This window comes from Pteropus alecto, unplaced genomic scaffold (assembly GCF_000325575.1).
Source record: "Pteropus alecto unplaced genomic scaffold, ASM32557v1 scaffold48, whole genome shotgun sequence".
NCBI classification, from domain to species: domain Eukaryota; kingdom Metazoa; phylum Chordata; class Mammalia; order Chiroptera; family Pteropodidae; genus Pteropus; species Pteropus alecto.
In genome coordinates, this window is record NW_006442110.1 from 535,474 (window position 1) to 547,975 (window position 12,502).

A 12,502-nucleotide genomic window follows, 5' to 3' on the forward strand; every position below is an offset into this window, starting at 1 on the left:
CTCTTCCCGCCTGGGGGGCCGCAGGGGACTCACCACTGTTGGACTCACTCGCTCTGGGCACCGGGGCCGCCCCTCAAGGGGCGCCAAGGAGGAACCCGGGTGTCGGGCTTCGGGCCAGGGCTTCAGGGTGGCTTCCCCCACACGGACATGCTGGTGGAGGGCGCTGTCCCTTTGTTGAGCCCTCCCCGCCCGCTCTGAGTCCCCGGCACTGTCGCTGACACAGGTAGCCCCACCCAGGTGACTTCCTTGGCCACGCCCCTCCCCATGGGGCCGCCCACACCGTTTCCAGAGGCTTTTCCACATGAGTGGCCTGTCTGGGCTCGTGCTGCGGACTTTCCTGCAGTCTCTTGGGGCTCAGTAGCCCCAAACCAGCAGCATCAGGCCTCAGCGCACCCTACGCCTTGTGCTGAGCAGCCCCAAGCAGCAGCCGGCCTCGGTTCGTGGCTTGGCCTCTGGAGGCACTTCCAAGCCCAGCGTGGGTGGCAGCCATCTACAGATTGCTGGGTGGCTCATAACAGGTGGCCTCAGGCAGGGCACAGGCTACAGCTGAACTTGGCCTGAAGCAGTGTCCCTCCCAGAAGGTCCTGGCCTGCAGGCCCAGTGGCTGGCTTTGACTGAGCCAAAGCACCACCTGGGGTCATACTCTCAAAACCAATTAGTCCAAAGTCAGTCCCCCCATTGATGAGCACACAGCCACCAAGCTTCAACTACAACAGGAGGGCACACACAACCCACACAAGGGACACACCTGAAGCACCTGGCTCAGGTGACCAGGGAGACTGTGCCCCTGGTCCCCACAGCACACACTACACAAGGCCACTCTACTAAGACCAGATGTAGCAGCCCCACCTAATACACAGAGACAGACACAGGAAGGCAGCCAAAATGGGGAGACAAAGAAGCATGTCCCACGTGAAAGCACAGAACAAATCTCCAGAAAGAGAACAAAATGGAGACAAGCAATCTACCAGATGCAGGCCAGAAGGGACCGGCATGAAATATTCAAAGTGATGAAAACCCAGGACCTACAACCAAGATGACTCCACTCGGCAAAGCTGCCATTCAGAATGGAAGGGCAGATAAAGAGCTTCCCAGACAAGGAAAAAACCAAAGGAGTTTATCACCACATGCTGGAGAGATTTAAGAAGACAAAGAAAAAAGATAGAAAATATGAATAATGAAATGGCAGTAACTACATATGTATCAACAGTTACTTTAAATGTAAGGGATTAAATGCGCCAATCAAAAGACACTGGGTGGCTGAACGGATAAGGAAACAAGGCCCCTGTAAATGCTGCCTACGAGAGACTCGCTGCAGATCGAAAGACACACAGACTGAAGGTGGAGGGTTGGAAAAAAACATTTCATGAAAATGGAAACAAACGAAAAAGCTGGGGTAGCAATACTTACACCAGACGAAACAGACTTTAAAACACAGGCTGTAACGAGAGACAACAAAGGACCCAACTACCCCACTTCTGGGTGTTTATCCAAAGAAGCCCAAACACTACTTTGAGGGGACATGTGAATCCATATGTTAATCGTAGCATTATTTACAACAGCCAAGGTATAGAAGCCACCTGGGTGTCCGTCAGTGGGTGAATGGATAAGGGAGAGGTGGTGCATATAGACGATGGAATATTAGTCATAAAAAATAATAAAATTGTGTCACCTGCAACAACATGATGGACCTAGAGGGTTTTGTTCTGTGTAGTTAAGTCAGACAGGAAAAGACAAATGCCACGTGTGGGATCTGGAGAACAGGACACACCAACGACAGAAACCAGCTCATAGACACAGAGAGCGTTCGGTTGGTTGTCGGACTCGGGGCGAGGGACGGGTGAGGGAGAAGGGGATTCAGAGGGACAAACTGGTAGTTAGGGAACAGTCCTGGGGACGTAGCGTGGGGAACAGAGTCAGCGGTATCGTGATAACTGTGTGGTGTCAGATAGGTCCTGGATTTATCAGGGTGATCGCTTCATAAATTATATCAACGTCTAATCACTGTGTTGTACACCTGAAACTAATATAATATTGTATGTCAACTATAACTAAAAAGAAAGAAAAATATTAAAAAATTTTTAATAGAAGTTTCATAATTGTAAAAACTATTGATTAGAATGTTTGTTGAAGTGTGCACGTGTTGAAATGTTTTCTATAGAAAACTGTTCACTGAGGCATTTTTATCACAGAAGGTTGATTTTACCTATCGACACGATCATATCATGATCCAGAGCTAATCCAATCTGAAGAAAAGGTGTCTGTGGGTTTTCTCACACTCGCTAACGTAGCTCTAAGCATCTTTCCTCCTCGCAGAGCGCCCAACACACGCTGCGGAACCCCTCTCACCCCTCCACAGCGTCCGGCAGGAGTAAAGTGAGAGTGACTCCAATCGACCAACAGCCACGGGGCTACCGCAGTTCTCAGACAGATATGAGGGCAGAGGGTAAGAAACCGCCTGTTTTGGGAGCAGCCAGAGTTCAAAGGCAACAGCCCGGCCTTCCGCTCGCCAGGGGTTCAAGCCCCATCTACAAACTGGCATCACCTAGGGAGTTAGAAGCAGGAAAGTAAAGGTGCCTTCCTGCTCCCCCAAACCCCCAATCTGCTTCACTTCACCTGGACGGGTCCCAGCCAGGGCCGAGAGCCCCTGCGCTGTGCCGATCACATGCTGATCATGCCGTCCATAAATTTTATGTTTAAAACCAAGTGCTCTGATCAAGATCCTGTAGGCTGGCAAACGTAAGTACAATCGCAAAGATAACCTTGCCCCAAACAAGGACAATGGAAGCTTTACAAGTTCTGTGGTCTAGGAAAGGGTGACACTAGTTCCCATTTAACCAGTGTTGGTAAAACTGGACTCGTGGCCCAGGGACATCAGAAGAGCTGCCCAAGACGGAAAGCGGGCACGGGTCCCGGGTCCCGGCACTGACCCACAGGAGCACGTTATTCTAGGGGCCGGGGGGAGAACGCACCTGCTGACCAAGCACCGGACCAAGTTAAAAAAAAGGGAGGCCCACGGAGCAAAGAGGTCCACGCAGCACGTTCGCTGTGAGAAACGCAAAGCACAGGGCACGAAGGGAAGAAGGTGTGAAATGAGGTGGCAGGACCCGGGAGGGCTCGGGCGGGCGCCGTGCAGCCTGGACGGGAGGGAGCCAGGTGGCAGCAGCCCGGCCGGAACGCGCTGCAGGAAGGCGGCTGAAGACCGAACAGTCCAGTGACCCCGAGAAGCAGCGAAGCCCAGAGTGGGGGCGGAGGAACTGCGTGTTTGGACCAAGGAAGAAGCAAGCGGCCGGAGACTGTCCGGCGGGGGTGAAGGCCCCAGGGACGCTGACACTCGGAGAGCGGAAGGGACCGCGCGGGAAGCCCCGATTCCACCACTCCCCGCGGAGAGCCGGCCGTGTGGGCCCCGCCTGCTTCTAAGCCGAAGTGATGAAACCCAGGCTTCCTGAGAGAGGCAAGTGCTCAGCGGATAAAACACACTTCATGACTTGGAGAAATACCATAAGGACCAGTTTAAAAAGTAATATTAAGTATCACGAAAATGGAATGAAACTAAATCTCTTAATTTGGCAAATTACCTTTCAAGCCGGCGACCTGCTCAGCAAACATCAGGATTTACCGAGAGCTTCCAGCCGTAGTCTGAGCCCCTGGGAAGGGACCTGGGAACCATGGGCACAGCACGCCCCGGCCCGCCCCGCCCGCAGCGGGCTCCACGCCGGGCCGAGGGCGGAGCACGGGCAGGCCACGTTGTCTTAGGAGATTTCCCCCCAGGAACTTGGTGCTGACCATCGATTCCTCCTCCGATGTGAAACAGATCTCAACACTCTTTAAACGCGTAGGCGCGAAGGAGGAAAACGGGGGACCGCCACGCCCGAGAGGAAGCGGGGCAAGGAGGCCGAGCGCTCTTACTGCGATGGCGCGAGGTCGCGTCTCAGCGGCGCTCACCCGCAGCGAACGGGCGCCTTCCGTGCAAGTTCCGGAAGGTTCGGACAAGATCACGGAAAGGTGCGCCACCTGTAACAATTCTCACCCGACACTGCTCCGTGCTGACGCGCCACGCCGCGCCACGCCATGCCACACAGTGCAGCCATTTTCCAGCCAACGTGTGGCAAAAAAGTTCGCTGTTTTACGTTGCTCGCGCCTACAAACCTGTCGGAACAATGCCCCACAAAAACTGGACACGTTTATCACAGCACCGCATGACACCAACATCTGTTCATGCTCAGGACCAGCCAGGTGTACCAAACACCCTAAGATACAAAATGATAGGAAATATAAACGTCAATTTGTATTTCAAGTTTACAGCGTTTTATTTACAAAAACAGGCTCGGGGGAAAGAGGTTTACTGCCCGCAGTCTCTCTGGGGGGGTCTGTTTTGCACCGTGTTCTACGTCTCTCTTCTTAATAATTTTTCAAGTCGCAGTTTAATTCCTTCAGAATGTGTTTGTCAACTTGAAGCCTGGGGGTGGGGAGAGGGAGGGGGCCTGGGCGGCGGACACAGATGGCTTTTACTGAACGGACTCTGGCGGTGCCTCATGCACTCGGCGACACAAGCTCGCTCCCGACACCAACACCAGACGCCACTGGTCACACGAGCTGAGGTCTTCTCCGGGTTCTGAAGGACACTTGCTCGTCCGCGTGGCACTGCTGGGATGGTGACGTCCAGGCCGACACTAAGACATGACCCCGAAGACGGGGTTGTGGCGGCAGATGCTGGGGCCGTACTCCTCGTAGTCCTTCTTGGTGTGACACACCTGAAAGAACTCCGGCTGAGGGGTGACAAGCGGGAGAGGCACGTAAATGCTCCAGGAAGGAAAAAGGTCAACGAACCCCCCGCGACGAGAAACCCTCCCTACCAGCCCCGGCTCCGTCCAGACCTCCCTTGGTCCTACGGTGTTCACCTCGTCAAGGGCCTGGACTACGAAACGAGGCTTTACTTCACTTTCTAAAAATTTATTCAGCTTCTGTTTAGGACCAACTATGTGATCGCCCTAAATTAGAGATTTGTTATCTAGCCATAAATTTGAAAAGAAAAGGCAGTAACTACGTGGGAAAGTCACTAGAATGAATGACTAACGTGAGATGTTTTAGCCTGCTTTTGGATTTCACCGATCCATATTATCCGTGACCCCAAATTAGCATGGACTCTTGCCAATTCACTGGACGATTTAAATGACCCTATTTTTTATATCTCACGGAATTAAACATGCCACTGGTTAGAGCCACAGGCAAGCGGAACACACAGCACTTCATACGACAGTGTTTACCCAGGCTCAGCAGGGAACGCAGAGACAACGACACACGAGAGCGGGGGGAGGACTTACGGTCGAGGCGAGCATGGAGCCCCCGAACCACACGGCGTAGCGCTGCATGTGGTGCGTGATCACCTGCACCTCCACCGGCTTCGGCTGCAAAGGAGACGGGCGCGTTGTCGGGACGAAGGTGCACGCCAATCACCCATCCCCGGGCAGGAGGGCGGCTCTGTCCTATCCGAGCGCCGACCAACGTGTGGGCCCCTCCCGCCCGGACGGCACAGCCCCTTCCCTCGTCCTTCTGTGGGGACATCAGTGACACGCTACCTCTGATCTAAGAAGGTTCTCGGTGGCTCCTGTCACCACCCTGCGCCCAGCCACGGCACTGCAGAGGGCGCCACACGCCAGTGAGAGGGGGCTCGCCTTTCCTGGCACTAAAAGCATTCAATGAGGACTGCGCCCCGGCAACCAGCCAGTCAACCTTAGTTTTCACTAAGCAACTGAGATGTGTGGCACTGTCGAGATCATTCCAAATAACACTAAGCACCCCCAACATTACGTTCTGCAGCCATGTGACTCCACCGGCCGAGAACACAGCTGCCCTCCTCACCCTGCACCAAAGCCCAGTCTCCTTAGAAGCCCCCGTAAGACCAGCAGCGGCTGAGGAGCCATCGTCTTGGAGACGGACACCGTAAGTGCCCGCGAACACCCGGTATTTGGTTTAATAAGAACACCCAAGATCTGCACTGGGAGAAGGTGCCATCCCCTGGGATTCCGGTCATCACGCTCCACGCCTGGCCTCTCTCAGCATGAAAGAAAAGCGCAGGCTGGCAGAGTTGGGGGGGCACAGAGCGCTGCCGCATCGGCGGCTCCGTCCGTGTCGGCGACGCGCGTGGAACGAGCCGGGGCAGCAAACCTCTGAACGCAACTCCACAGCGGGGCGCAGAAGGGACTCAAGCTCGTCCGCATCCCGCGCTGCGAGCCGCGCCCCACGCCCTTCGCATCGGGGGAGGGCTGAGCCAGCTCAGGCGCAGGAGCCCCGCGCATTCGCACGCCCCGGCCCGGCCCCCACCTTTATCCGGCCACCGCTGAGCTCCTCGCTGAGTCGCAGCCTGGCGTCCACCACCCTCTTCAAATCTCTCTGGAGTCGACGCCCAAAGTCCCTGAACATCGTCGAGCCTCCCGAAAGAACGACATTCTGAAAGACACAGAGCAGAGAGGTTTCCTTTGGTGAATCAGCCCACACCGGCCTAGCAGCCCAGGCGCCCACGCAGACCCCACGAGCCCAACGCAGTTCAGCACCACGAGAAGATAATCGAGGCAAAGCGAACGCCGTCGAAAACGTGCACATCGTACGTTTCCCCTTTGTCACAAATTCCTCCTCTCGTACTTTTCCCCAGTTATAACCAAGTGAAAACACAAAGCAATTGCCTCCACGGGCTCCCCCCGTATAATGCAGAAGCTTCGCGAGGACCGGGAAGCCAAAGCCAACTGCATAAATGGGCAAACCGACTTGTTATAATAAAAATCTCAGGCCAAGTTAACGTTGGATACGTTCCGCCTTAATAACCACTGAGATAAAGTCAGTCTTCTAGTTACCAGCTGAACCTTTCAGAGGGAGATGCTGGGGAGAGCAGGGGCACACCGAGACTACCAGGAGAAGTGTCTCCAAATGAGACGTCCTTGCTGCCCACGTCCCTCCACCACCCTAAGGTCCTGCTAAGTGGCCACAGCAGAAGGGTCGTGTGAGAGGGGGACATAGGGGGCAATTCCAGTAAATTTCTTACCAGATTTTGATGGAAATAAAAGTTGTATTCTTTCAGGCTACATCGTATCATTTAAGACAATGAAAATGAAATTAAGATATCCTGACTTAACTCTCTTACGGAAAATGTCATTCGAGGAAACTACATAGAAGGAAAGAAAATGAAGTGGCCCTCGTGGAGCCAGCCTGCTTCATGCCAGCCTTGACCCCGCTCTCCCTGACTCCCTGGTGACCACACGACGATCGTGTCGGGTCTCCTCCCAGACCAGTTGTCTGAACAGGACGCCCTCATCGAGTCGCAGGGACCCGTTGGGGACACGCATCTCCTGGTCCCTGGTGACGCAGGCTGCAGGTGATGCGGTGGCAGACGAGCCCTTCCCGGCCCTGTATGCCCAGGAGAGGCAGCAGCACCAAGCGGAAGGGGAGCACATCCTCCTGCTGGCTCCTGGCACCCACTCAGATTTGGCGTCAGACAGGCAAAGTCAGGGACCGGAGGAAAGGGAGCAGGGCCGGGAGTAGCCCCAGGATGATGGCATGGCGGGGGCTACGCCCTGCCCCAGGGGTCTGCAGAGAGCACCCCTCGCCGTGTCCTGTCGGCTGACCACTGGTCGGCGAGAACAAGCTCTCAGTTGCCGGGCTGAAGAGAACTGTCGGGGGCAGAAACCATCACAATGCCTCGGCAGGGACGAGCCAGGAGAAGCCATCAGCAAGCGGCCACCAAACCGAACTCACAGTTTTTACGTTTCACCTTCTTTTGAGGGATTTGGCCTCAGGACCAAGATGAGGGGTGGCTCTGAGCTCAACCTTTCATGGGCTACTTGGCAGGAGGGATGCTGGGTTGGCCCAGAGCCCTGCCCAAGACCAGTGCTGGCTGTCCCCACTGCCCCCAGCCCTCCACGGGAAGGGAACAACACCGCACTGCAGACCCTCAAGGCGGGTGGCCCTCCTCACAGAGAACGTCCAATAATAAACACACGGGACAAGCGCCCGGTGAAGCTTCTGCCACCAGGATCACGTGTGGCCTGGCCCCCGCGGGTCCCAATGCGTACAAACCCATTTGCTCTCTGAAAGCTGTGGGCGTGGTTTCTTTCTTGAGGGGCGACCTGCTACTGACACCCCGCCCCACACAGAGCCCATGGGGCACCCATCGATTATTGACAAATGTAAACTGAAAATATTCCAAGCAGCATCCTGTCCTGGATCAATGTCATGACTAAGCACAGTCGCACACTGCCACCTTGTGCAGAAATCTCTCAGAAACAACTGTGTTTGGTCCCCGTCAGGGTCAGGAGCCATAGGCCACCGCTGCAGTCACAGAACCGCTGAGCTCGGGCTCAGCCCTGGTTCCCGACACTCACGCAGGACACGCGCCGGGGGTGGCTGGGCCTCATCGCTGCGAGATGAGCGTGAGCACGTGGGAGCCGCCCGGGCAGCCGCACCGTCCGCGCGGCCCGGACACGTGTCCGGACACGGTGCGCCCACCGCTCTGCGGCGCGAGGACACAGCCACCGCGGACGTGACTACCGGCCCGACCCCGGACAGCCCTGCCCCCGGGAGGATCCCGGAGAAGGCAGAAAACTCAGACAGCAATGCCGCGGGCTCAGAACGAGAGACAGCGGAGAAGCAGCGCCGAGCGGCGAAGCCGGGCGGGCCGAACGCGGGCCGAACGCGGGCCGAGACGAGACGGACGGCGGGACGAACGACGGGTCAGGGTGCGTTTAAGCCTCACGCGTGACCAGAGGTGCAGAGACGCGCGAGTCCCCGAGCCGAGTCCCCTGAGACGCGCGAAGAGCTTGCTGGCTGTCCTGACCCCACCCCCCTTCACCCCAATCCTGTCCCATTTCTGCCCGAGAACCGATCATCTGTACCTGGCAGATGCCAGGCTTTTTCGTGTTGGTTTTATTGTGGCAGAAAAGAGACCAAACACACACAGGACTTGGTAAAACACAGTCAGGCTCACACGTCCCCAAGGTGCTGCCTGGAGTTAAGAGCAACCCTGTCCCCTCGACGCAGACAGACGCCAGGGTCCGCTGCGCAGGGCTCGGCGACCATTTAAATCATTCGTATCTAAAGAAAAATCACTGTTAATAGCTATTTCAATACATTTAAATTCTACTTTACTGGAAATGGCAAATATTAAGCCAATAAGTTGATGTAATGGGTTTTGTTTTGTCTCTTTTTTTATGAAAAGGAAAAGCCTTTTATTTGGTTATAATTTCAAGGCGGCAAAAGTGGTATACCCTTCGTTCAGATTTACCGATTTTTAACACTTGCATTATTAACGTTTGCATTACCACTGCGTTCATTCTTTCTCTTCTGCACACACATGCACACATACACGCATGCACACACATACACATACCTTTTTTGGGAATCATTTGAGAGTTAAAATCATATACATCACCGCCATTACTGCTAAATTCTTTAGTGTATATCTATTAAAAACAGAGACATTCCCTTAAGTTACCACCACACAACTGTCAACTTCATAAATTCACATTAACACAACTTTTCCTGTCTATCACTCGGGCTCCAACCTTGTCACCTGATCTACTAGTTACTACACAGCATTTTTTCCCTCCAGTCCCGGATCCCGCCTAGGGTCGGTTATTTTAATTACTTTTCATATCTCTATAACGGTTTTTTTAATTAAAAAATAATTCACCAGAGTATGAAAATGAATCTTCATTATGATACTTCAGGAGCCCTGCAGGATCCTGAGTTGCCTTCAAAGGCATAATATGTAAAATTCGTTTTTCCATTCATTCACAATAAAAACCGTGCTGTGTGCACGTGGTCAAATGGTTTCAGACAAAGATGCCAAGGTACTTCAACAGGGAAGGAAGGGCCGTCTTCGACAAACGATGCTGGAGTAACTGATACCCACGGGGGAGGAAAAAATGAACCTTTCTTACTACTTTACTTCATATACATGATTTAACTCAAAATGGGTCACCGATTTAATGTAAGGGCTAAAACAATAGAACTTATAGATGAAAATGTTTTTTAATCTTCAAATTGTGATGGAGGCAAAAATGTCTTTCATAGGACATAAGAAATATGAGCCATAAAAATTAAAAACTGACTTAATTTGTAAAAGTTGAAATAATAAGGTAAAAACCTGTAAAAACAGGTACCATAAGGTAAAAGTCCATTAATCTCAGAAAATTTTTTCCCCTAAACTACCTATGACCTACAGCGATTAGGTAAATTATACCTTCATAAGAAAAATTAAAACATTCATCTTTCCCTTCCTCCCTGACCCCTCCTGAAATTTCAGGTACTCTTAAATAATCCATGTGTGACCAAGTCTAAAGCTGTTCAGTCTTGGATTCGTGTTCCCAATTTAAAGAAAGCTCTTACGCCTAACTGGACTGCTCAACCAACAGAGGATTTAGACATGTGAGATTTCCAGGAAATGAGGCAGACGACACCTGCTGTGGACAACGAACCCGAGACTCTGGGCCGGCCCGTTGCCTGCATCTCTGTTCCTGCTTTTTCCCTTCGTCGGTTCCTTTCCATCTCAGAAATTACATGAGGCCGAGCGCTCTCTACATGATCCTTGTTCCCTTTTCCCCTTAAGTTCTGACTGGGAAGACCACTCAGCATCGGGCATCACCTTTAAACCTTTTCACAGGTCAGAACGTTCAACCGGTCACACGCGCAGCCAAGGACACTCGATGCCTGGTGACGTCAGCGCCACTGACGGCACCAGTTCTGCAAGAACACGTTCCCTTTGGCAGGTGCTGCAATGCCCGCCACAGCAACGGCCGACCCGGAAGAACCCTTAACTTCCCGGCACGAGTCGTATCAGACGACGGAATTACTCCTGGCCGTGTCCTAGGTGAACGAGGCGGGGTCTGCCCGGTTGTGACTCCCTGTTCACTTGGATAAAACACGGCTGGTAAAGTGGTAAAGGGCTCTGGGCACAAAACGCAGCGCCCGCCAACACCTCACGGTCCTGCGACATCACCTGCGCTCAGGTACTGCCTGCCTCCCGGTTCGGATCTGTTCTTCAAGCTGCACTTAGCATTGTGTTTGTTACAGGAACAAGTTTTACTGTTTTAAAACTTTGTGTTGCACAGTTCAGTGTTAGAAAGACACCGCCCTGAAAGTCATGGCTCGACATTTTAAGATGCTCAAAGGCCTATGAGCCTTCACGAGAAACCTCCAGAAACTGCAGATGTCTGCCCTCAAAGAAACGTGACGTAGAGCCGTCCAGTCCTGGTGCCCTTGTCGCTCAAACATAGCCTAAGGCTCCTAAAAATCCACTTTCCCACCGATGCGGCACAGGACGTATCGGGAAGGAGACCGACGATGGCGTGACGTACCCCAAAGAAGTCCCCTGACGATGAAGAATCAGCGAGGCTTTTAATTTCTGTTCAACAATGCTTCCAAGGAAAAATCTTGATCAAAAGGGGAGGAAAATATAAAAAGTGACATCGACGAAGCCACTGGACAACGGGCCCGGAGCTGCCATCGCAGAGGAACTGCCTCGCACGTCTGCCTCTGACCTCTGGGATGTTACAACAGGACTCGGCCTAAAGCGACACTGTCCCGAAGAACCGTTTCCACGGAAAACGAGAAAGCAGGTATGACTGCCAGACTGAAAGTTAAAAAGCGTTTAGAATCAGCGTCACTGTTACCTTTTCTGCACCAACAGAAACGCCTTCCTTCGGCAACCGGAGTGTCCTACAACAGATGACCGGCTAAAGCTGCGGTGCATACATACGGTGCAACGAGACTCAGCCGTGAGAAGAGATGAAATACTGCCATTTGCAAGAACGTGGAGGGGCCTTGAAATCATCATATGAAGCGAAAGAAGCCAGACAGAAAAGGCTGAAAATCACATGATATCACGTATACGTGGGACATAAACCTAAAAACAACAAAGGAACAGGACAAAGAAACAGAGACTCGGGGACATGGACAATGGACTAGTGGTTACCAGGCGGGGAGGGGGCAGGGAAGTGGGGGGGAAGGTAAAAAAATAAAATGTTAAAAAAGATTTTTAAAAAAGACAAAAAAAAAAGAAAAATGACTCCATGAACTACTCATAATTAATTGCTGAAAAATGGTGTAAGCAAGTCTTCTAAACATAATTATATGAATTTGCTTTATTCATCCATTCCCAATATCAAGGTAATTTGTATATATGTGTATATGTATACATACGTATGTATATACAGGTATGTATACACACACACGCACACACACGTGTATATACACTGAAAAATATGCTCTCAGCAATAAAAATGACCAACATGAAAAAAAAAGGCCTTCCTTCTATGGACGTCATCGTCCCTTCCCTCTCTCACAAACACCCCCTGCCTCCGTTTCCCCAAAGCTATTGGGCTTCTGTCCGAATCGGCGCTTCCCGAAGAGCGATTCTTTGATCTCAAATAAATGCGTGTTGCCTCCCGTGCTGGAAGGCCTTGTTTTTAATGTGAACATCTCCTAATACAGCAAAAAGCAAACTGTGTCT

The 12,502-nt window shown here is 52.4% G+C and overlaps 1 protein-coding gene across 3 annotated transcripts in view; it reads right to left on the reverse strand.

Moving 5' to 3' along the window:
* Positions 1-4,281: 4,281 nt before the first annotated feature.
* The window catches only part of ACTR3B (ARP3 actin related protein 3 homolog B), a 32,540-nt gene continuing 24,319 nt past the window's right edge, over positions 4,282-12,502 (reverse strand). For 2 of the 3 annotated variants that reach the window (XM_025039015.1, XM_006920607.2), the window contains 3 exons: positions 6,325-6,450; positions 5,325-5,408; positions 4,282-4,769 (listed from right to left, as the gene is read on the reverse strand). In XM_025039015.1, the coding sequence (XP_024894783.1) occupies positions 4,674-4,769; positions 5,325-5,408; positions 6,325-6,450 (306 nt within the window). In that variant the 3' untranslated portion in view covers positions 4,282-4,673. Of the gene's footprint in view, positions 4,770-5,324; positions 5,409-5,579; positions 5,687-6,324; positions 6,451-12,502 lie in introns of those variants that run through there. The other variant, XM_015596197.1, reaches the window with a different exon arrangement.